This window comes from Myxocyprinus asiaticus, chromosome 32, assembly GCF_019703515.2.
Source record: "Myxocyprinus asiaticus isolate MX2 ecotype Aquarium Trade chromosome 32, UBuf_Myxa_2, whole genome shotgun sequence".
Lineage (NCBI taxonomy): Eukaryota > Metazoa > Chordata > Actinopteri > Cypriniformes > Catostomidae > Myxocyprinus > Myxocyprinus asiaticus.
This window is the reverse complement of record NC_059375.1, coordinates 27,203,966-27,229,480: the sequence shown is the minus strand read 5'-3', so window position 1 is coordinate 27,229,480 and position 25,515 is coordinate 27,203,966. Positions and strand designations below refer to the sequence as shown.

The 25,515-nt window shown below is 36.1% G+C and overlaps 1 protein-coding gene and 1 pseudogene across 1 annotated transcript; both read right to left on the bottom strand.

The window, feature by feature from the left end:
- Positions 1-3,332: 3,332 nt before the first annotated feature.
- On the bottom strand, positions 3,333-5,450 carry LOC127423151 (homeobox protein Hox-B8b-like). The gene is made up of 2 exons (XM_051667261.1): positions 4,718-5,450; positions 3,333-4,404 (listed from the first exon to the last, which is right to left on the bottom strand). The coding sequence occupies exons 1-2, from the start codon at positions 5,142-5,144 to the stop codon at positions 4,103-4,105; spliced, it is 729 nt and encodes a 242-aa protein (XP_051523221.1). The 5' UTR covers positions 5,145-5,450; the 3' UTR covers positions 3,333-4,102.
- Positions 5,451-15,324: 9,874 nt separating this feature from the next.
- On the bottom strand, positions 15,325-24,964 carry LOC127423208 (tubulin polyglutamylase ttll6-like; annotated as a pseudogene).
- Positions 24,965-25,515: the final 551 nt, after the last annotated feature.

The following is a 25,515-nucleotide window of genomic DNA, read 5'->3' as shown; positions in this document are numbered from 1 at the left end:
TCTTATTTTATCTGAAACGGTGCCTTAGAAATGAGAGAAAATTATAAATGTAACAAATTGGTAATCGTATATAGAAAGGTTTAATACTGTATCTTAAAGGGGGTGTATTTTTGTCATAAACTTTTCTAAATGTATTTGTATTCTTTGCCTGTATTAGAAGATTTTTAAATAGCTTCTTTTTACTTCAGATCAAGCATTATTCTGTTGGCCGCACAGTATCAGGAATTGTTTCGTGGGATTTTTTCATCGATCCCACAGAAAATGTACATTCAATATAATTTTTAATACATCTGAAAAGCTATATAATGATAAGCAAACACATTCTCATCATTTATATTATTCAATTAATGTAAAATATTTAAATGAGACACTGCTATTTACCCTATTGCTATTTGAAACCATTTAGGCTCAACGAAGAAAGTCTGATATTGCACGTTAGTAACGTTTTAATTTTGCTTTTTAGATTTTAAGTAATTAAAGATTACAGCTCAATAAAGTTGCCCGTTTGAAACTGTGAGATCATCTGAGATTGTGATGTTCTCATAAATGCGAAGGATGCAGCTTTTTAATGGGTGAAAACGTCTTAACTATATTATCCCATAGAAGTATAATGTTTATGAAGTTTTTCTATTTTTACAGTAGATGGGGGGGTGAAGAGGAAGCTGTAAAAGTGTCCGTGATCTCTTCATATCTATATCTTCATTTCATAGCTTATTACAAAATCAATTAAAATAGAAATAAATAATAATAATTATATAATTATGTAATAACACAATTGAATGTGCCATAAAATATTTTATAATTAGTTTGACAAGAAACAGAGAAACAAGAGCTCTTCTTGAACTGGTAGCCCTACATCAAGACGAAGTGTCATAATTTGAGTTAGACACTGAGCACACATTCTTAAATATAAAGGTTCTTTAATGGGTCCTTCGTCTTTTTAAGAAACGATGTTTGCTGTATGGGATTCATGAGGTGACTATATGGTACTCTGGAGATTAAAAACGTTCTTGATGTTACATTTTATAGGTTCTTCAGATGGTATTTGTTTCTGGGTTCTTTAAAGCAGAAAAAGTTCATTGTGCAACTTCAAAAGTTTCTCCGATATCATCAGTCTGTAAAACACTTTTTGGCAGCAAAAAATAAATAAATAAATAAATAATAGTGTTATAGAATAGTGCTTTTACTGTTTTGATCACAGACTCTCTAAATATAAATATATATTCTCTCATATTCTTACATAACTTAAAATAAAACTAAAAACCACTACGCAGCGACCTCCCACACTTTTTCCCTCTTCCAAGAATTCTGAATATTCTTTTGGTCTACAGTTGATTTTCTGAGACGCTTAATGCCCAAGGGCTGGTTATGAATCAATGCATTAATACATTGATACAAATGCAGCTAACGTATCGGATGGCGCAAAAATAGCCTAATGGAATTGGGGGCAACCTAAAAAAAAGGACAACGTCAAACTTAGACGTAATTTCATGTTCGTCAATAGATATTAAAGTTTATTTTTTTACTTTTATATGCAAAACTTATACATAGGCCTACTCTCCATCGAAACGACTATACTGATTAATTATTATGAGCTTTTTTCAAAGTTTTGTCACAGCTTTTGTACATTGTGTAAGAATGTATTTTACTTGTATCGAATTGAAATTAAGATGTTGACAGTTTTGTCTTGGATATTATATTTTACTAACAAAAACTAAACCACTTAAATCATTCTTCTGTTATTTTGTATTCTATGATCAAAATGTTTTGTTTGGGTGCACGTATTATCGGCTTTAATTGTCTACGAGCAGGGCCGTAACTTGTGGGGTGAACGGTCGTAACGATTTTGAAACTGTACTATTTTAACAAGGGCCCCAGTGCAATGCAGAGTCAGGGGGCCCAGAATTCCTTGCTACGACCCTTCCTACGAGGACTGTCGCAACACTTAGTGTGTTTTGCGTTGGCTATATGCTGGTAAGCAGATCTACATGCAGTCTACGAGGTAAGCTTGTATACTAACATGCACACCAAACTCTAAATCCCCAAATCATCTCATAAATGTTTTCACTCACCATCGCCATCTCAGAATGTGGTTTCTTTCGCATCATATAATTTGAAATGATGTTTCAAATACTATTATTTGGGGTAATAGAATCTTATTGCCTGATTGCATCTTTTTATTACAACAATTACAAATGTATACACAGTTCGTTTTTAAAATAATCTCACAAATCACATTAAACACCACAGTATATTGTACACCAGAGTTTACACAGCTGTGAATTCAGAGGAGTTCAGTATCCTCAAATATTTGATCTCAGACAATAAATATCCCACAGACTGAACTGGGCAGCCAAAGCTCTAAAAGAAAGGTATCACAATTTAGAGGCATCTGAGACAGAGATTGAGACCTGACTGCACGGTATTCAACCATGCAGAGTCATAGAAGCCTGAAAACTGCCAGCATGAAACGGAGTGCTGATTTTGAACCTTTGTCTCGGGGTTAAAAAAGGGTTTGTTGGACCCTTTGTTGTCAATAGGCCTACACCTGAATCTGAAAACGTTTTAGGTCTATAAAGTTCAAATTAAATATGCTATTGTGTGTGTGTGTGTGTGTGTGTGTGTGTGTGTGTGTGTGTGTGTGTGTGTGTGTGTGTGTGTGTGTGTGTGTGTGTTTTGGTTGTTATAGATTTAAGCACAACTCTGCATTACCATTGTCTTAGTAACCCATTGTGGCTGTGTGTTGATACAATTAAAGATCGATATATCGCTAAACTTTTTCTCATTATATTGTATCGATACTTTAGATCCATGTATCGATATTTTATTCAACTATTTGTGTATTCATATCATGTAAACACACAATAAAGTTGGCACACTGATACTTCCAAATAAATTTAGATAGCTCACCAAGAGACACACAAAGAAACGTGATGTTTCGAGCTACATGCTCTCCAGTAGATACCGGTTTATAACTGAAATATACCCAAATTAATTGGAATTGATTCTTAATAGAATCAAATTATGATATCGTGATGTAACGCAACATATCGAATTGTGACGTGTGCATTGCCATATGTATAGTTTCCTGAGGTGCCAGGTTATCCCGAGCAATATTACCCATAGTTAAGATTCTTTGATCCAGATGCTTAAAACACATTTGAAATTTCTACTAGGCCTAGTTAGGTGCACTCAAGATGAATGTAACTGATTTTTCTCTGGTTGAAAAGCGTGACGTTCCTTTATGTCTGTGAACTAATAATGTCTTGCATTCTGAAGAAAACCCTTTCATTGAGACAATCCAATGGAAAGAGGACAAATTGGATTCAGTTCATACATTTTATTGTGGCTTCTTTCAGGAACCACTTCCAGTTAAAGACAGTATGAAATACAAGAGAACAGGAACTGGGATATCAAATAATTACACACACACACCCACACACATACACAATCAGAATAACATTGTGCGTTTTATTTATCCCCTCTTATGAAAGCATAACGCATGGATGCACACTGACAAAATGATTGACCCAATAACACAGATTACGTAGCTCGGCTGAAGAGCAGTAAACCTATACAATTTACAAAAAGTGCTAATGATACAACACTGCACTCACTAATGCTGATTCCTCAAAAGCAGATGTCGCCCTGTTTTACTGGGTATTACAGAATTACTGAAGAGAACGAACATCGTGGATTATGACTCCCACTGATATTGAAGATATGAAAGGGATGCGGTGTCATGCATGAGGTAGACATACAGCATTGCCTCATATGCCCTCACTGCAATCGTAACCTCAAGAGTAACTGTCGAGAAAATAAATGAGATGGCTTCATTCAAACACGCTGCAGAAATAATCCCTCTTTTTGTTTAAAATCGTACCTCAACAACCGCTGAAAAAAAAGTGCCTCATAAGCTGTAGAAATCGACAAAACATTCAGTGATGGAAAAGGCCCATATGATTGACTTTGAGTTCGATTACAGTAATCTTGTAAATTGCCTTTGTGTATTGACATCTGAGTCTTTATTTCAATTACAGTTGATTGATCCAATACACTTTTTTATAGTCAGTTGACTATTTAGAATTGCTGAAAGTAGTATTTAGACTTTCTCGGAGGAGTCCTCTTCTTCTGATGTTTGTTTCTCTGATACCTCTTGGTTTTGTCTCTCTATTTCCTCTTGTTCCGTTTTGCCGCTTGGAAACTTCTCTTTGTTGTGTTCTTTTTTCCACTTCATGCGCCTGTTTTGGAACCAAATTTTCACCTGTCTCTCAGTGAGGGCCAACGCATGAGCAACTTCGATGCGCCGCTTGCGGGTCAGGTACGGATTGAACAGAAACTCTTTCTCCAGCTCCAGCGTCTGGTAGCGGCTGTAGGTTTGCCGTCCTCTTTTCCGGCCGGTAGCTGTGGGAAAACAAGACGTGCTTTTTCAGTTCAAATTAAATTGTTTGATTTCTCCGCTCTTGAATAAGTTTGTCTTTCTCTCTCTGTTAAATATGAGCTAAAAAAATAATTAAAAACCCACACAGGGTTTTATTCATTGCCATTAAACAATGTCGTATAAGGAGGAACCTGGAGCAATCAAGGGGTGTCAATTCCTCAGTAATCTATAGGTGCCATAAAGCGTTTAATTGGGGGTAATAAGTAGGCCTATATAGTCTATAATGTTTTATGCGGGGACAGAGTTGCTGGAGGTGTTTCTCTTCTCTCATCTCACCTTGTGGTCTCATCCATGGGAAGAGCTGCGCTGTACAAGGTTCCGCACTTTCCAAGTCATCTCTGATACTGTTTACCTTTACATTGCAATCCCCAAATTGCCCAAAATCCGGATTTGGTGCGCTAGAGTAGGACGGCCTCTGTAAAGTATCCTGCCCTAAGATGTTTCCCGTGGCTTCTCCAGAGTACGGTACTGGGCCAGGGTTCTGCGGCTGGTAAGATGCGTGGGAGAAGGATGATGAACCGTGATGGTAAAATTCCGGGAACTGAGCCGGATGTTGAAAAACAGATCCTGTATTGTGACCGTACAGCACAGATGGTCTGCCTCCAAGATCCTGCGCAGACCCTGAGCAGTCATAGTAGTTGGAGCGCAGAGAATCACCCCCTTTAAATTTAGTTAAGAGGGAATTGACGAAGTAAGAACTCATTGCTTCCAGATGAAACTTGGACAAATGTGTTGAGATCAAAGTTGAATAATATTAAGCAATGAGCAATAAAAATAAACACATCCAGTTGGAAGCTATATTAAAAAATGTCGTAAATATTCACGCCAAAACGATTTTCAACAAATGTATCCGTAGTTGCACCCACATGACTCTTTAGTGAGGGTCCCCGAGCAATAAATAGTTTACCTTTTCACTCTCTTTGATAATGAGTTGCATTTCATATGGTCGTCAGCTATTGATTCCTTCTATCATTGGATGGCCTCGCCATCTCCAAACAGACAAAGCGTGTACTTGTGATAGGAAGAGCAGCAGAGAGTGAAAAGGGGAGATGGAAAAGGGGAGGGAGGGAAGGAGGGAGGGAGTGTAGGAGTGTTATTGGTAAACCATTTCAGTGCCAGCAGAGATCAAACATGACTATCGAAAGATTCAGAATGTCATTTTTTCTGTAACGGTAAATTTTCAGGCTGATCAGGTGATAAAAATGTGATATACCATCACATTTGCTTATAGTGTGATGAACGTGTGTCCTTGTCATAAAGACTTATTAAGACATAATTGCTGCTTTTTCGACTTTAGGACGTGAAGTTTGATACAAGTAAATTCAGTGTGGAAAAGTCACCCTGTTTTTTAACCAGATTACCCATTTATAGAGAAACTCAGAACATAGACCACCTACGCTCTTTATATCACTCTTTGCATCTTACATGAGAGAAAGTGACAGAGATTTTTCCTTTTTATGCTATTTGGGATGTAACTGTTTCATGTTTATATAATATATATATATATATGGTTTCTGTTTATTTATTTATCTGTAAAATAGGAGTAAAGAACATTATATCTCTGCAGATTAGACTGTGGGTGGGCGCGTTCTCCTGTCTGCTTCCAGAGTAAACACTGCCATCTTGTGGTCGAGGTGGTCGATAAGAACTTGATTTCCGATTATAATAAATTGATCTTAATGGATTCATACACACAAATATTAACCGATTACATTTAATCGATTTTATTTGCATGAATACTATTTTGTATCATCGAATAAAATCCAAACATTTAGAACATAAGTTTCATTTATTTAATGATTTTTTCCCCCTTTCACTTTGCAGCTTGATGGGGAAAAGGTAATTTTCTATAGATAATGAGAAACCATAGCCAAACAGCTGCAAGATATTTTCATACCGCAGTTGCTTTAATTTTCCACAGTTATTTTACAACCAGACAAGCAACTAATTAAATTTTACTGCATCCATTGTATGCGCTATTACATCACGCGAAATTGAGCGTAATTAAGCGAACAAATTCTGTTTCTATTTAAACCTTTATTTCTCCAGGACCTGTAAAAAGCGACCTTTTAAAATGATTATTGCGACCAGGTTATAATTATAATTATTATTTCTTAGCATATTGTTTATGCATTTAAATAATAGGCTAATAAATAATACTAATAATTATAACCTGGTTGCTTTCCACAGGTTTTAGATAAATAATAATTTATTAGTGTTCTTATAGGATAATATTATATTGTTGTTATAATAGGCTATTCGTCTATATTGGCGTGCATGTTAGTCAAAATGAGCATTTAATGTGCAACTAATTTGGTATGTGGAACGTTCAGAGCTAATTGGATTCAACTTTGTTTTCTCCTTTTTTGAGTATAAACGAGAGAAATTAATTTTCATACACTCCAAAAGTAAATTAAAATTAATACACAATGCGTTTTCCAAACTGTGTAAAATAACGTTAGGTTACAGCTGTAGGTTAAAATACTGTAATATATATATATATATATATATATATATATATATATATATATATATATATATATATATATAGGTTTTCAGATCGATCAGATGAAATAACACACTGCAACCACTTTGTATTTTGGACGCGAATAGGGAAATCACATTTACATCAATGTTTTTTTAAATATTATTATTGTTATTTTTTATTTTTTGCGTTTTTGTTCGATTACAACAAACGTGGAACTTTACAAAAAAATATATAAATTAATTTTTAAGATTATTCAGTTGAAAAAGTAGCCAAGTATAATTTTGCTAATCGCGCTCTAAAGATCAATTTAATTTACGTCGTTATTCCCAACACGAGAATGACGTTATGAGTGTAGTAAACGAATAAGTAGGCTATAGCCTTTTCAGGATTTTTAGATACATTTGAATACTCAGTTACACAGAATAAAAAGAGCCAAAGAAAAATGCATTAGATTAATAAAAGAATTAAAAACTCCGTAAAGCTTGTATCTCTACATAGAGAGACACTTGGTGAATCTGTTTTAGGTTTAAGCAATGTGCGATTACTTGGAGACGCCCATTCTACAACCTGCCATTGGAGGAAGAACAAGAGGAGGAGTAAGTGTGAGAGGATTATTGCAGCAGGTCACATATTTAAAGTGAAATTAACATAATTCTTTAATAATTAGCTTATATCGTATCTCGACTGCAATTATGCTTTGCTTATCAAAGGCCTACATACAAGGTTAACTTTTGTGAAATGCACAGACCAGTTAATCATAACACCTTTTTATAGTGTAGCCTCCATTGACGTTGCCAATCTAAATGCATTATATGCTTTATTATATTAATGTCGTTAATTCTGTGCCAATTAGTCTCCATTAAAGGTGCACTCAGTAACTTTTGTCTTTGTGTCATCTTGGACTTACACTGACACCTAGTGGCTTGGATGCAGCATCATTTAAAATCAATAGTTTTCAGTTTCAGATGCCATTATAGAAATTTAGTATTTACAGTCAGCCATGATTACTTTAATCAATGTGTGAAAGTGTCAAATAACAGGTCGGTTACTGAGATTAAGCGAGTAGTATTCAGCTGGTCATGTGATTCTAACATGGCAGCCCCCATGTGCGGACCCTCTCCATGTAAAATAAAACAGCTTTTATAAGGTTACTGATGTGAATGTAGTGTTCATTTTAATGTGAGTGGTCATGATTTCCTACATATATTGCAAAATTACAATTAATGTCTTTAGGAGTTAAACTTTTTTAATGAGGAAAAAATTACTGAGTGCACCTTTAACTCAGAGAAAAAGGGATGGACTTACAAATGGTCCGAAGGTCTCATTACTATGCGAATGTTTTTACACCACATAGCGGTGTTTTAGGGGAAACGTGCCGTAGAAGAGTTTTACGTGTTAGCTCTTAATTAGTCTTAATTACTTTCTTGAGGAAACACGAGCAAACTTAAAGCCAACCAAATTAAATTAGTATTAAAGGAAGAACATTTCCAAGAAATGGAAAAACATTTAAAAGTAAGCATATGTGGCTGGGAACCCTGTAGGCCTAATAGGCTAATGATTTTTCCCCATCTGGCGGCATTTTGTTTACTTTTTATAACGGGTAAACTTTATTTATCCATTTATTTGCCAAATCCGATGTAAATAATATCAGGCAAAATCGATCATATCTGATGAGCACAGAAAAGTTACAATAAAACAAAATACAAATTTCAAGAGGGAAGCTTTATCAAAATGTTTGCTCACATTGGCTCAGTGTAACACTTTAAAAGAGAACATTTCAGCTTACAAATGCTGTATAAAGTATAAAGATAGAATAACGCCTGTTTACATTAATATGTATTCAAGTCATTCATTCAAGTCTCGTATCAAATTAAAGGACGCATACAAAACCATGTGGTTACTTACAGGAGGCACCAGTCCATTGCATTGTCCAAAATCACATTTCAAGACCTTGTAGCTGTATCCAAATTAAAAACAAACACAAAATTCCCAATACTGAGAAATGGCTTTTATTTAAACTGATCATAGAAGAGAGGCATTTTAAATTTCCAGTATGGAAGACATGTAGTTAATGCACAATTTAAGTTTTCACATCTGTGATTCACTGTTGAGCATTTGGTCATGTTGAGCAACGACAAGTCCGGTATCAGTAGCCGTGCTCATGTGGGGCGACTCTGCGAGGGGCCCTGCGAAGAGTGTGGGAGAGGTGCGGCCTTGGGACAAGGGGAGCAGGGGTGGAAATCAGGGGCGTTTCTAGGGCTTGAAGAGGTGGGGGGGTAGCAATATTATTACGTAGCCTACATTTAAAATTACATTCTGGGCTACAGTCAAAACATTCGGGGCTGAAGCCCCGGAAAAATGACCTGGCGACGCCGATGGTGGAAATGATGTACAATGCTTTGGGGTCACGGAACAACGTGTCACCTGCAGACGCCCTGGAACGTGTGAAGGCACTCCTAACATTGAGGTTCTCGCTCTCCACTCAGCCAAAGAGGAGCTCATACTGCCCTGATGCCAACTGAAAGAGCCATTTACTGTAATGCAGATAGGAATAAAGAAAGAGAAGTGTTATTTTCCATTTATAATTCCTTCTTTAGTTTTATGATATGAAAAAAATAACCAAAAGACAGAGGACGCAAAAAATCTATTCACTTGTACAAGGTATCCACTGAGCACCTGCAGCCTTCCTAAGATTAGAAGATGACTGGTGCTAAGGAAATTGGTATTTTAATTCACCAAAGTGGCATTCAACTGATCACAAAGTATATTCAGGATATTACTGATGTAAAAAAACAGCACCATCACTTTTTGGAAAAAGTCATTTTTGATCAAATCTAGACAGGCCCCATTTCCAGCAGCCATCACTGCAACACCTTATCCTTGAGTACTAGAAAATCACTTGCCATTATATCAAACACAGCTTTCTCTAGAAACACATCAGTCAATCATTGTTTTGAGGAATGAAGGCTATACAATGCTTGAAATTGCCAAACAACTGAAGATTTCATACAAAGGTGTACACTACAGTCTTCAAAGACAAAGGACAGCTGGCTTTAACAAGGACAGAAAGAGATGTGGAAGGCCAGATGTACAACTAAACAAGAGGATAAGTACATCAGAGTCTCTAGTTTGAGAAATAGATGCCTCACATGTCCTCAGCTGACAGTTTCATTGAATTCTACCCGCTCAACACCAGTTTCATGTACAACAGTAAAGAGAAGACATATATATATATATATATATATATATATATACACACACACACAGCTCTGGAAAAAATTAAGAGACCACTGCAAAATTTATAGGTATGTGTTTGAGTAAAATGAACATTTTTGTTTTATTCTATAAAGTAATGACAACATTTCTCCCAAATTCCAAATAATAATATTGTCATTTACAGCATTTATTTGCAGAAAATGACAACTGGTCAAAATAACACAAAAGATGCAGTGTTTTCAGACCTCAAATAATGCAAAGAAAACAAGTACATATTAATTTATAAACAACATAATGCTTTAACTTAGGAAGAGTTCAGAAATCAATATTTGGTGGAAGATCCCTGATTTCCAATCACAGCTTTCATGCGTCGTGGCATGCTCTCTACCAGTCTTTCACATTGCTGTTGGGTGACTTTATACCACTCCTGGCACAAAAAAAATTGAAGCAGCTCTGCTTTGTTTGATGGCTTGTGGCCATCCATCTTCATCTTGATCACATTTCAGAGGTTTTCAATGGGTTCAGGTCTGGCGATTGGTCTGGCCATGACAAGGTCTTGATCTGGTACTCCTCCATCCACACCTTGATTGACCTGCTGTGTGGCATGGAACATTGTCCTGCTGGAAAAAAGAGTTAGGGAATATTGTCAGAGCAGAAGGAATCAAGTTTTCTTCCAGGATAACCTTGTACGTGGCTTGATTCATGCGTCCTTCACAAAGACGAATCTGCCTGATTCCAGCCTTCTGAAGCACCCCCAGATCATCACTGATCCTACAACAAATTTCACAGTGGGTGCGAGACACTGTGGCTTGAAGGCCTCTACAGGTCTCCATCTAACCATAAGACGACCAGGTTGAGGATCGGTGATGATCTGGGGGTGCTTCAGCAAGGCTGGAATTGGGCAGATTCGTCTTTGTGAAGGACGCAATGTTCATTTTAATCAAACACCTACCTATAAATAGTCAATCCAGAGAAACTGATAATTTTGCAGTTGTCTCTTAATTTTTTCCAGTACTAATATATATATATATATATATATATATATATATATATATATATATATATATATATATATATATATATATATAATGCATTAACTTGTCGATATAATAACTGTTCACTAACGGTAACCTGTAAAATCGCTAACGTAAGCTAGCGCTAGTTTTAAACTATAAAGCCAGTTAATTCCTAAAAGCCAGTTAAACAACGTCACTGCCGATTTAGTTAGCATGGAGAATGGGTTAAGCAAAAATAAATAAATAAATAAATAAATAAATAAAAAAAAAAAAAAAAAAAAACTTACCTGCCGATGTCTTTCGGAAGAGTAGGCAGAACTTGCTGCTGGCAGCCGCCAATCATTAGCATCTAAACAGACACAGCAGCTAATCGATAAACGAGTAACGAATGGCAACAGTAAACAGAGGCATTTGTCAATGTTAGCGGTTGAGTTCGTGTTATAAAATAATTATAACATATTTCTTTAATCGTATGTATAAAGATTTGACTAAATATTGTTAGCACTGTGGGCATTATTACAAGTCTTGTATTCTGAATTAGATCATTTGACATTACTGGTTTACACAATGTGAAACTGAATTTGAAATGTTCGCATACAGCAATAATAAAATATATAATTAAATAAATATCTATGGACAACAAAATGCTGTCATACTTCATTTAGACAACAGGTATAGAAGGCTATTCCTATTTTATATGATAAAAACAACATAAGAATTACACAGCATTTCTGCCCAGTATTAATATACTGTTTGTTATGGTTTGAGAAAGACATGCAGTGGTGAGAGGCAAATGTCAAGAATGTTTTTTTTTTTTTTTGGATAACTGAAAACAATGTTTTTGATTTTGGTTTATTTCTCTGTATAATTTAGCTTAATTTGACTGTCCCCAAAGGCAAAAAGCAGTAGTATTTTGACAATTTTAAGTTATTACCAAAATAACAAAATAATGGGACTCTATCTGTCTTGTAAAAGGTGGTGTTGGCTCAACTATGCTCAGATTCAGGAAAGATGTGGACTGTTTTATAATCCAGTGAAAATATTTCAGTGTTGGTTTATCATTATTGTCAAACGTATTTGTGCATTTGAGTTGTATTGAAAACTACACAAATGAGTAGCATCCACATATAATATTTGACAACATCATGAATAATGCATACAGAAAGTCTGTATCTTCACTGTGTTTTTGTCGTTTCATCTAACATTAAATTACACCACAATAACAACTGAAACAGTACACTACAGCAACTTAAAACAACTCGGGTAATCACATTATCCATCAAAACAAACTAGGCTGTTAATGGTGTGCATGATGGCATTTAACTTAACCAAGATCTGCTTAATAAATGGCTCATATGCAATAAAACAATGCATTATAAGTATACTAGCAAATAGCTAAAACTGTCAACGATGTTATGGGCATAAAATAACCATTCATACAAAAGATATTCAGAAATGTTGTCAACACTTTCCATAAGCTGCATATTTTTTTTATTAGCGTTAAACAAGCCCTCAATTAAAGCTGTTATGCCAGTCATATGACAATCCCCAATGATTGTACAAAAACAAAATAAATTAAGTAAACCAAAGACGACATTGCAGAAGCATGGTTTTATTTGAAATATGTGTAACTGTACATTTTTGCTAGCGCTTTCAGCAAATATAACGTTGGTGCTTTTATTATGGAGGAAGAAACTACTTCCCCTCAAGCATACGAGTGATTGGCTGTTCCAACGACGAGCCACTTCCGGTTATTTTGGCAGGTACTTCCGGCTGCCATTGAACCCTTCCTGTTAGCATGTGTCCACAAAAGACGTTAGTCAACTCATAAACCTCAGAAACCCATGGTGAAACACTGATTTATCAAATATATAAATTAAACGAAAGATCCAACCTACCTCTCATCCGAATCGCTGCAGCAAAAATGGCGGACAAACAGCAGGTGAAAAATTGGATACAGGCAAGCTCGTGCGTCATGACGTCAGACTAAACGTCAGACGCGTTATCCATAACGCGAAATTACGCTTTAACTGACACTAAAATATTTGATTAGTTATTAAGTTGAGAGAAATGTTTGTGTTCAAGTTGATTGAAAGTACAATATTCAATTTAAATTCCCGAAACAGAAAGATGAATTAAATTGACTTAAAAAGTTACAGTAAAGCAACACCCACCCATGTTCATATATATACAGGTGCATCTCAATAAATTAGAATGTCGTGGAAAAGTTCATTTATTTCAGTAATTCAACTCAAATTGTGAAACTTGTGTATTAAATAAATTCAATGCACACAGACTGAAGTAGTTTAAGTCTTTGGTTCTTTTAATTGTGATGATTTTGGCTCACATTTAACAAAAACCCACCAATTCACTATCTCAAAAAATTAGAATATGGTGACATGCCAATCAGCTAATCAACTCAAAACACCTGCAAAGGTTTCCTGAGCCTTCAAAATGGTCTCTCAGTTTGGTTCACTAGGCTACACAATCATGGGGAAGACTGCTGATCTGACAGTTGTCCAGAAGACAATCATTGACACTCTTCACAAGGAGGGTAAGCCACAAACATTCATTGCCAAAGAAGCTGGCTGTTCACAGAGTGCTGTATCCAAGCATGTTAACAGAAAGTTGAGTGGAAGGAAAAAGGGTGGAAGAAAAAGATGCACAACCAACCGAGAGAACCGCAGCCTTATGATTGTCAAGCAAAATCGATTCAAGAATTTGGGTGAACTTCACAAGGAATGGACTGAGGCTGGGGTCAAGGCATCAAGAGCCACCACACACAGACGTGTCAAGGAATTTGGCTACAGTTGTCGTATTCCTCTTGTTAAGCCACTCCTGAACCACAGACAACGTCAGAGGCGTCTTACCTGGGCTAAGGAGAAGAAGAACTGGACTGTTGCCCAGTGGTCCAAAGTCCTCTTTTCACATGAAAGCAAGTTTTGTATTTCATTTGGAAACCAAGGTCCTAGAGTCTGGAGGAAGGGTGGAGAAGCTCATAGCCCAAGTTGCTGGAAGTCCAGTGTTAAGTTTCCACAGTCTGTGATGATTTGGGGTGCAATGTCATCTGCTGGTGTTGGTCCATTGTGTTTTTTGAAAACCAAAGTCACTGCACACATTTACCAAGAAATTTTGGAGCACTTCATGCTTCCTTCTGCTGACCAGCTTTTTAAAGATGCTGATTTCATTTTCCAGCAGGATTTGGCACCTGCCCACACTGCCAAAAGCACCAAAAGTTGGTTAAATGACCATGGTGTTGGTGTGCTTGCCTGGCCAGCAAACTCACCAGACCTGAACCCCACAGAGAATCTATGAGGTATTGTCAAGAGGAAAATGAGAAACAAGAGACCAAAAAATGCAGATGAGCTGAAGGCCACTGTCAAAGAAACCTGGGCTTCCATACCACCTCAGCAGTGCCACAAACTGATCACCTCCATGCCATGCCGAATTGAGGCAGTAATTAAAGCAAAAGGAGCCCCTACCAAGTATTGAGTACATATACATTAAATGAACATACTTTCCAGAAGGCCAACAATTCACTAAAAATGTTTTTTTTATTGGTCTTATGATGTATTCTAATTTTTTGAGATAGTGAATTGGTGGGTTTTTGTTAAATGTGAGCCAAAATCATCACAGTTAAAAGAACCAAAGACTTAAACTACTTCAGTCTGTGTGCATTGAATTTATTTAATGCACGAGTTTCACAATTTGAGTTGAATTACTGAAATAAATGAACTTTTCCACGACATTCTAATTTATTGAGATGCACCTGTATATATATATATATATATATATATTAGTTTAAAACCACCATCCTGTGGACTCAAATATTTGACCCATTATTTTTTATTATATTATTCAATTATTATAATAAAGGAATATTCCAGGTTCATAACAAGTGAAGCTCAAATGACTTTGACTTGAGCATTTGTGGTATAATACTGATTACCACAAACATGAATATTGCCCCTCCTTTTCATAAAATAAATAAATAATAATAATAAATCTGGGTTACAGTGAGGCACTTACAAATGAAGTGAATGGGGGACAATTTTTGAACGTTAAAATACTGTTTCAAAAGTATAGCCACAAGACATAAACAATATGTATGTTAACATGATTTCAGTGTGGTAAAGTTATAGCCTTTTATAACTTTTACAACCCTAAAACGACTGTAAAATTATGATATAAATAATTTTACAGCTCAAATAGTACACAAGTTTTAACAGAAGAATTCAAGTAAGTGCTTTAAAAAATTATAAGCTTCACATTTCTGCCTTTTAAACCCTTCAAAAATTGGTCCCATTGACTTCCATTGTAAGTGCCTCATTGTAACCCCGATTCTTGCTTTTTCTTTAAAAAAAAAAAAAAAGAAAGAAAAAAAGAGGGACAAGTCGTAATTAATTTTTTACATTAATCAGCATTATGCCACAAATGATGTCAATTGAGCTTAACTTGTATTAAACCCGGAATATTCCTTTAAAAAAATAGGCAGGGCAAAAACACATTTTGATATAAAACGTAACAGGAAGTTGCAGCTAAATATAGGTGAATATCTCTGAACATGTTGAATAGATTAATTCAAAAGAATTCCTTGACACAAACAATTAGTTTTTCTGTTTTGTCCCTGTATTTAAGAATCATTGCAGGCAATTTGCTCAACTATTTCCCTAACATTTTCCACCTCTTTTTATTTGATTTTTTTACATACCTTGTGCTCATGTCTACAGTGTGGGGGAAAGCACTGTTCATGTGAGTGGTTGATTGGTTCATTAGGGTTATTGGCACTTTGAAGTAGCTGGTACACCTGGTTAACCACACCCATGTTCAGCAGCAGAGTCCCTCTTTGGTGAAGCTCACTGACTCTCTCTGCCTCCACTTCCTCTAATAGGTCAAGAGCAACAGGTGTCCCTCCCCTCAAAGGAGGATGCTCCAACATAGTTGGCAGCTAGAGAAATAAATCCCACCCACCACATGAAATTAATAAATTACAAGTTCTTTAAGAGTTGGTGCTAATCAAACATAGACAACAGGCTCCCTCTGGTGGAAGGTCAATGGAACTGTATGTTTAGTCAAGCAAAGAAGGTTCCATTATACAAGGCACGCAGTTATGCACATATTAAAATAATAGTCCATTGTTTTAATAAAATCAATAAAAAAAAAATCAATCAATAAATAAATACAATTCAAAATAATTTAAAAATATATATTTTTTATATGTAACCCATTTAATCCCACCAGTAACAATTGTGACCAAAATATTGTTTTAAATTTGAAGGGTCTAAAAAGAGTTTATTACAAATGATGGTGCAGACTGTCTTGATTTCATGTGAAATTCTTTACAGGAGTGATGCAAAGTCACATGACCACAACCATTTAATTCTACTGTGCTCCTTTAAAGGTGTCAAAACTCCAAAAAAGGAAGCAAATAAAACCTGTCATGATACACTTACAACTACCATATTTTGTACATATCTTGTTTAATGGGTCTATTTTTGACTTATTAATAAGATTGCTCGGCCTCATATAAATCATGCTCACAGGACAAGTAAACATGTAGGTGGTCATAATTGTGACCGGTGGGAAAACACCGAGACCCATTTATGAATATGCTACTCCCATTATAAAATTGCAGATTTCAAAGTATTATTATAATGAATAAAACAAAGGTAAAAAAATAAATATGCAGTTATTCTTGGTGTGCCATTCACTTTTTCTCCCAGAACTGCTTGATAGTTTAAAAAAAAAAAAAAAAAGAAAGAAAAAGAAAAGCTATTGAGCAACTGAGCAAAATGACTGTATAACACTTACTTATAACACATTTTTCCCACCGGTTGCAGTTACAGACACAGATTCAACAGATCTAATATCCCAGGGCTGGCTGTTCCATAATCATGGGGCCTTCACTACAAACGCTCAATCACCTTTAGTTTTGTATCTGGATCTTGGAACAGCTAACCGTTCACGATAAGAAGATCTAAGAGGTCTAACTATTTTGTAAGGTCTTAAAAGTTCTGCTAAATATTCTGATGGCAAACCATGTAATGCTTTATATGTAATTAACAAAATCTTAAAATCAACCCTAAGATTAATTAGTAACCAATGCAAAAAAGCTAAAACTGGAGTAATATGATTAAAAGTTCGACCTAGTTCATGTCAATTGTCTAGTCGCAGCATTCGGCACTGATTCTGGCCGTGCTAAAGTGCGTTGATTTAAAGTTGAATACAGTGCATTACAATAATCTAGGCGAGGTGAAATAAAAGCATGAATAAGCTACTCTGTAACCCTAAAACTCAAAATCTCTCATCTTGGAAATGTTCCTTAACTCGTAAAAACAAGACTGAACTAACTTCCTGATGTAATTTTCAAAATTTAAATTTGTGTCAAAATAGACGCCCAAATTTCTCACCACCTGCTGAATATTTGGGACCACATAATTATGTGCTGACTCAATCTGATTTTTTTTAGAATCATGACTGATTACGACAACCTCTGTTTTATACCCTAACAGGGATAATCCCACCAGACACTACAAATTTCCTATTTGACAAATAGGAAACAAATCAGTCTAAAGCCACCCCAGATATTCCCACCCATCTCTTTAATGTATAAATTAAAACTCTGAAGGATCAACTGTATCAAATGCTGCAGTTAAATCAAGCAACACTAAAATGGAGCACTCTCCAGCGTCCTCCGCCATCAATAAATCATTGTTTTCTGTACTATGATTTTCTCTAAAACATGACTGAAATTTCTCAAAAATATTGTTATCCTTCACTACCTCCAACAGTTGCTTCACTACTGCTTTCTCTATAATTTTTTAGATGAAAGATAATTTTGAGATTGGTCTATAGTTCTTAGCAACCGAAAGGTGTAATGAGGAATTCTTCAGAAGCGTTTGAACTATCGCAGTCTTTAACTCCTCTGGAACACATCCTGACACAAGCGAGGTATTTAAGGGTTTAAAGTCCCAATAATTTACTTGAAAAATCTTAAAGGAAAATTTCATATTTTAAAGTCAAATTTAAATGTAATGTTAAAATACAATTCTAGAAAAGGCATACCGTTTTTTTCCAAGGGCTATCCAAGGAGTAAAATACATGGGCTCACTCAGCTGGGAAAAATTTGGGATTAAACAGGTTAAGGCGTATAAAAAACATGCATGCTAAATTGAAAAGACTCACAGAATTAGGATTATAAGGATTAAGGTGTGTGGGCTGAACTGGAATTCTTCTTGGTTTTGCTCTTTCTCCAGCAGATTCACCTTGAAGACCCCTTCTTATCCTGTTCTTTCTGTTCCTGCTTCAAACGCAAGTCCTGCAGCTGCTGCCTACCTACATATTTTGCATAAAATCAGGGTCGTTTCTAGATTAAGTGGTATAATCACCCACTTTGGACCCCCGAGCCACCAGGGGCCCACACAAAGCAAGATAAGTTTTGAATTTTTTGTATATAGTTATTTATTGTTATTTATAGTCATTACTTAATTTGTATACTTACTTATTGGTAATTTATTGTAATTTTTTTGTTTATGTTTTTGCATTTTGTGTAATTAACACATTTCATTCTTGGGTGGTTGAGGGGGGCCTTCAGGCAGGAATTCACTTAGGGCCCCCATATGCTCAGAAACAGCCCTGCATAAACATTTCCTCACCTATATTGCTGCTGTCTAAAATTAAGTGTAACTGTATTTCTGTAAGTGTATTAAGTGTAACTGTAACTGTTTTAGTCATCAATAAATGTAGGCCATTTGTGTATACCTGGCACACTCCTCCCTGGCTTTGGAGGCTGCAGTCTCCTGGAAGAGAGAGCTGCTGTGTTGAAAATACTTGTCATATTTTTCCCCTCCCTCTCGAGGGAAGATCCATCTGAATCCACCCATGTGTTTTGCCTCATACCTCTGCATCTGCTCCAAACTAGCAGCCTGTGACTGGCGAAGCTTCTCACTCCTTATAACACACAACACACATAGCAGTAACTCTTCCAAGCCTCTGGAGAAATATGTGTGCTGACGTTTTATAGAGTAAAGTAGACAATTAAATAGAGAGGGTTTACTCAATTTAAATTCTGTTTTCATTTATTCACCCTTATGTTGTTCTTAACCAAATATGATTTATTTTCTGTGGAACATAAAAGGAGATGCTAGGCAGAATGTTATCCTCAGTCACCATTCATTACCATACAATAAAAGTGAATGGTGAGTGAGGCTAACATTCTGCCTACCCAACCTGACCTCATGAGAAGTTGGCAAAATCGTACACATTTTAGATGTGCAAAAGCCTCCTTTTGTGTTCCACGGAATATATAAGAGGGAGTAAATGATGACAGAATTTTCTTTTTTTATATAAAAAAAAAATCCCAAATGTTTAAGTACGGGTCTGTCTCTGTGCTGTGTGGTACCTGGCCTCTCTAGAATGGTTCTGCTGGAGTCTCTCTTTTACCCAATGCCTCTCCTCCTCTGTTATCTTCCTGTGGCCACATGCCCCCAGGTTAATCAGCACCAAATTATCATTCAGTAAGCCGTCCTTCACGTCCCAGTCCAAACGGGAATCTGTGGTGATGCTGGGGGAATGGTTGACCTAAACACACAGCTTCAAAGATGGCAATGTGCATATCAGGCATATAGCTAGTATGAGAATGTCAGTCACTTAGCTTTAGTTTTATCAAGAAGTCAGAGGTAATTAAAAATGATCTAACTTAGGGTGGTCTGTTAAAAATGTGGTTGTATTAGACAGATAACATTAGATAACTACATTAGTTAACATGAATTTACAATGAACAATTCTGCACTTATTAACCTACATTTTTTAAATTAAAAGTTGTATACACTAACAAACAATTAACAATAATATTTTTATAAATAAACATTAATCAGGATTATTAAATGCAGTCAAAAATATTGTTAGTTAAAGGTGCTGTAATTGAGTTTAGCCATTCTGGAATTTCTGGATTAGCCACACCCCCTCTTTCCAAAACTTGGCACTCCAAAGATAACAAATTAGCTTTTTTGAGACTGACACAGAGCAGAAGCGGTTGTCAAAAACAACAGCAGCAAAATAGCACCCTCAACTGACAACTGTAATGAACAACATGGCATGAAAATGGCATTAAGCCTCAATTATTCGCTGCAACTACAATACTACGAAAACACGCAAAGTGATTGACAGGCAGAAAGCGTCAGAGCATAATTCCTTTGCTAATGTTAACAAGTAGAAACTTATTGTAAAGTGTTACCAAAAATGCTATGAAAAACACAAAAACAACCCTCAAAAGGAGCCCAAATCTCCAGAAGCCAAGGTTTAAGACGATGGTCCAGTAGCACATCGAAGCCTAGGATCTCAAAGCAGTCGCTGCCAGATGCATGGTTGGGGAAGCAAGTGTGGTAATTGTATTTGAGAATGGGTTGAGCTGATATTAGAGTCTTAATGATGACATCTTCAATGTCTGCCCATATCTTCTCTGTATCATAGCTCATGCTTCCACGTGCTTCTTGAAGCTGGAGAGCTTCCTATCAGGAAAAAATGGCAAGAAAAAAAAAACTTCTACACAGTTTCCAAGAACAACAGATGAACACCAAATCAAAGAACACATAGATTAACATTTGCTGCTTGTATCTTCATCTCGTACAAAGTTTTCACTATGCTTGTTGGTGGCATAGTGAGTTAAGTGCATGCAAACATCCTCCTGTAGATGACAAGTTGCATGAAAAGATAAAAAAAAAAAAAATGTAATGTGTGTTTATAGCGTCTCACCAAATTGTTGCTAGTTGGCTCATTGTATTGAGAGGTGCAGAAATGGACTAGTCCTTCATTGTAGATGAAGACAGGGAAGGAGTCACAGTTGGTTACTAGCACATAGATGCGCAGGTCAAACTTGAACCCATCAATGATGAAAGGCTATAGAAATAAAGGCAATAAGAAATACTCAAACTCCTTCCATTTGTTTACAGGAAATCTTTAAGGGAATTTTGTGGCATTATGATATAACATACAACAGTTTCTTGAAAGTATAGAGGTAATTTAGTGGATGTTGGCAACCTGAGTCTGGCTTGCATATGTAAGTCTTGTGCTTTTTGGCTCTGCTATAGGCTTGGAAATCACTATAACTGAAGAACATCGAGAGAGGGAGATGAAAAAGATAACTTTGATTTTAGACCCCAAAAAATTGAAAAGATTGAACCTAAAGAGACTCTACAGGGAGGCTCTATGTGTGAGGAATTTTTTTTTTCCTCCTTTGGGAATAGTTCCAACATTCTGTTCATGTTTCGTGCAAGCAAGTCCTTCCTGCAGATTTCATTCATGCCAGGAAAATAGTTGATTTTCTGTGTGGGGGCAATTGAAGCGAAAATGAAAATGAATTGTACTCCAAACAAGAGAAGGATGAACACCTGGTAACACTTCATAGCCATGAACCTATCTAGTGAGACAGAGCAGTCTGTCCAAAAGAGGGTCCAGTCTTCTCCCTCTGCAGCATCTCGTAACCCATATCTGTGTGCAGCAAGGCGCACTTAAAAAGAGGAGAGGAAACTCAGAGCATGCAACTGCATGGAAACCCATGTTTAATCAAGGAATTAATATTATAAGTAATTTTGGTAACTATATCCACCAATGTTTAAAGTGAATATTTCACTTTTTTATTTCACTCAATATTTGCAATTGGTGAGGTTTATCCACAGTCATCTGAAAGAGAGTAAGTGGACAAACAGACAGACCTGTGCATTGTTCAGGAATTTCTCTCATCATTTACTCACCCTCATGCCATCCCAGATGTGTATGACTTTCTTCTGCTAAACACAAACAAAGATTTTTAGAAAAATATCTCAGCTCTGTAGTTCCTCACAATGCAAGTGAATGGTGGCCAGAACTTTAAAGGTCCAAAAAGCATATAAAAGGTAGCATAAAAGTAATCCATATGACTCCAGTGGTTAAATCCATATCTTCAGAAGTGATATGATAGATGTGGGTGTGAAACAGATCAATATTCGAGTCATTTTTTTAAATATAAATTCTCCTCCCTGACCAGTAGGTGGCGATATGCACAAAGAATGCGTGTCGGAAAAAACAAAAGAAGAATTTGAAAGTGAAAGTGGAGATTTATAGTAAAAACGGACTTAAACATTGATTTGTTTCTCACCGACACCTATCATATCCAGTGCCAGGTGGATTACTTGTGAATTGTAATCAGGTACTGATTACAAATTACATGACAAAAATGCAATCATTAATGTAATCTAATCTGATTACTTTTGGATTAATTTCATTATTTTATTTTATGTCACATGCATTTGAGTAGGATAATTATTTTAACATAAAAGTACAAAGAGGAAGAAAATGTATTCCATTCTTCATTACTAACAAAAAACGCCTCAAAAAAAGAGCACATTATGACATTTTTAAGAAGTGCATTAAACATTACATGAATTAAATAAACATTAAATCTAACAGCAAAGTTTATAATTCGAAACACTGAGACTATATGACTATAAAATCAACATAAAATGATCATAAAATGAACCAAAATGAATGACCATAAAATCAAAAGCAACAATGTTGCCTGGGTCAAAGTTTTCATCTAAAAACACTGAAACATTATCCTTTAAACTGCAAGAAAATTCTAAATGAGCAGAATATTTTAAAACAGCAGAGTTTCACTGAGGCCACACAAGGAACAGTCATGTCAAGTTTTTGTCAGGTTTCATACAGTGGACTCCACTGCATCAGCAGCAACAGTAGAGAGATGGGCTTTGTTCCATATTGCTGCACATTTTGCAGTTGAACTATTGTGTACCCTATGGGCAGGACCATTAGAGATGGCATCCACTAGATTCTTTGAAACAATTAAGTTCAGTGTGTGAGCTGCACACCATTGATGAGGTAGTAAGAAATAATAACGATTTTTTTAAAAACATATCTAGTTCATATTAAGTGCATAAAACAATAGAAACATTACATGAACAAACAGTAATAAACCTGAAATCAACAACAATGAAATTGCTAGGTCAAAGCTAACAGCTCAAATCTCTGACACACTAACTTTTAACCCTTACTACTTAGTAATAGTCCATCACCTATTCCTTAGCTGAGGTGTATATCTTACTGTTGTAACATAAAATGAGCACATGCTCAAAATGTTCTTCTGTGAGTTTATTGCGCTTCAGGGTAAGAATATGATGGTATTGATATGAAAATTATCAATAAATAATTAACAATTTACTGCCATTGCCTTGTTATTATGTAATCTATAAAAAAGAAACTGTAGTCTGATTATGAGTATTTTAAAATTTAATTTAATCCAATTACAAGTAATCTGTTACTACCCAGCACTGATCATATCGCTTCTGAAAATATGCCTTTAACCACTTGAGTCTTATGGATTACTTTTATGCTGCCTTTATATGCTTCTTTGACCTTCAAAGTTCTGGTCACCATTCACTTGCATTGTATGGACCTACAGAGCTGGGATATTCTTCTAAAAATCCTTGTTTGTGTTCAGTAGAAGAAATAAAGTCATACACATCTGGGACAGCATGAAGGTGAGTAAATGATGAGATCATTCTAATTTTTGGGTGAACTATCCCTTTAAGAGCCATTCAAACATGCCACATTCTTGCTTTAAAATTTGAACTTCTGTTAAAGGAACTGTTCACCTAAAATTAAAAATTCTGTTATCATTTACTCACTGTCATGTTGTTCCAAACCAATATGACAAAAGTGAAAGTGACTGTTGTATTCTACCTAATATCAGCTTTTGCGTTCCATGGAAGAAAGAAAATCATACAGGCTTTTAGATAACACAAGGGTGAGTAAATGATTGCACAATTTTAATTTCTAGGTGAACTATCCCTATAACTTGAAAAAAAAGTGTCTTAAAAATGCAATGCAAGACATTGAACATACAGTGAAATATCACAATGATCAAAGTCACCCTTTGTGTGATCCATACCATATACTTCATTTATGTTATGAACTGTTACCTTCCGGCAGACGTTCTAGAACTAAATAGGTTCAAGAACTCTTTTCAGTCAGAATTCTTAATGATCAATTCTGAGTATAAGTTATTTGTATTGGATGATTAAACTGTGTGCATTGTATGGAATATAATGTTTTTTGTTTTTGGCACCATTCTGAGTAACTCCAGAGTCTGTTGTTCATGAAAATCCCAGGAAAACTGCAGTAACAGAAATAATCAAACCAGCCCATCTGGCACAAACAATCATGCCACGGTCTAAATTACCGAGATCACATTTTTTTCCCCATTCTGATGGTTGATGTAAACATTAACTGAAGCTCCTGACCTGTATCTGTGTGATTTTATGCATTGCACTGCTACCACACGATTGGCTGATTAGACAATCGCAAGAATAAGTAGGTGTACAGGTGTTCCTAATAAAGTGCTCAGAGAGCGTACGAGTGTACATAGACGTCTAGATAGTTGTCTGTCTTACATAAACCAACAGTTAAAAAATACTACAGGTGAATGCAAGACCGCATCCTGTGTGAACTGCCCCTTACCTTTCCAAACTTCATATTTAATGACAACAGCAGTTAATCCTGTTGCTCCTGTACCTCAAAAGTAATTTCTTATAATGTAGGCTACATAAATAAATACCATAAGATAGGAATGTCTTGCTTCTTCCTTCTCTTTTTCTTCTTGTTCACTGCAGATAAAGGGATTGGCATGTTTCAGGGCTCTGCATGAGTGTCACTTCCCCAGCCCGCTCTCTCTGGCCGTGCCTCGGGCTCACACCTGGATGCTTCACTCGCTGAGTGCCTGGACTCTGTGTTCCCTGCTGGTGTCCTCATTCTGAGAACAGACATAAATATTTGATAAAGACAGAGCGAGGCTGAGAGACTTCTATATTTAGCAATATGCCTTTGTTCAAGAACTTGTGACTTGAGTCACGTGACGCCATGCAAGGTTCGGACGTGTGAACGGCGAGCTTTGTGCACTTTGCTAGTTTTAACACTATTAATGACATAAACCGGTGAGAATCGATACACTCTGTTCCATAACTGTTCTAGGGGGACAATATGTCAAAGAATTCAAAATCCTCGGGCTCTGGAGACATTAAAAGACACTTACGTGCTCAAGCTGACACCCCCCGAGAAGGCCAGAAGAAGACAAGGAGCCGATTTGGTCGGAGAAATTAGGGAAATTCGGCGAGAGATGTTGAACATGTTGGTAATGCTGATGAAGGTCATTACTGGCTTGGAGGATCTTGCTGTAATACGTTGATCGAGCACTGCCATGGAGACTAAATTCTCTGAGGTGGTTACAAGTGTGGGGGACGTCGAGAAACGGATTATCTGCAGTCATCTAAGAGAGAATTATCTGCTAATCCACTAGTGACCAA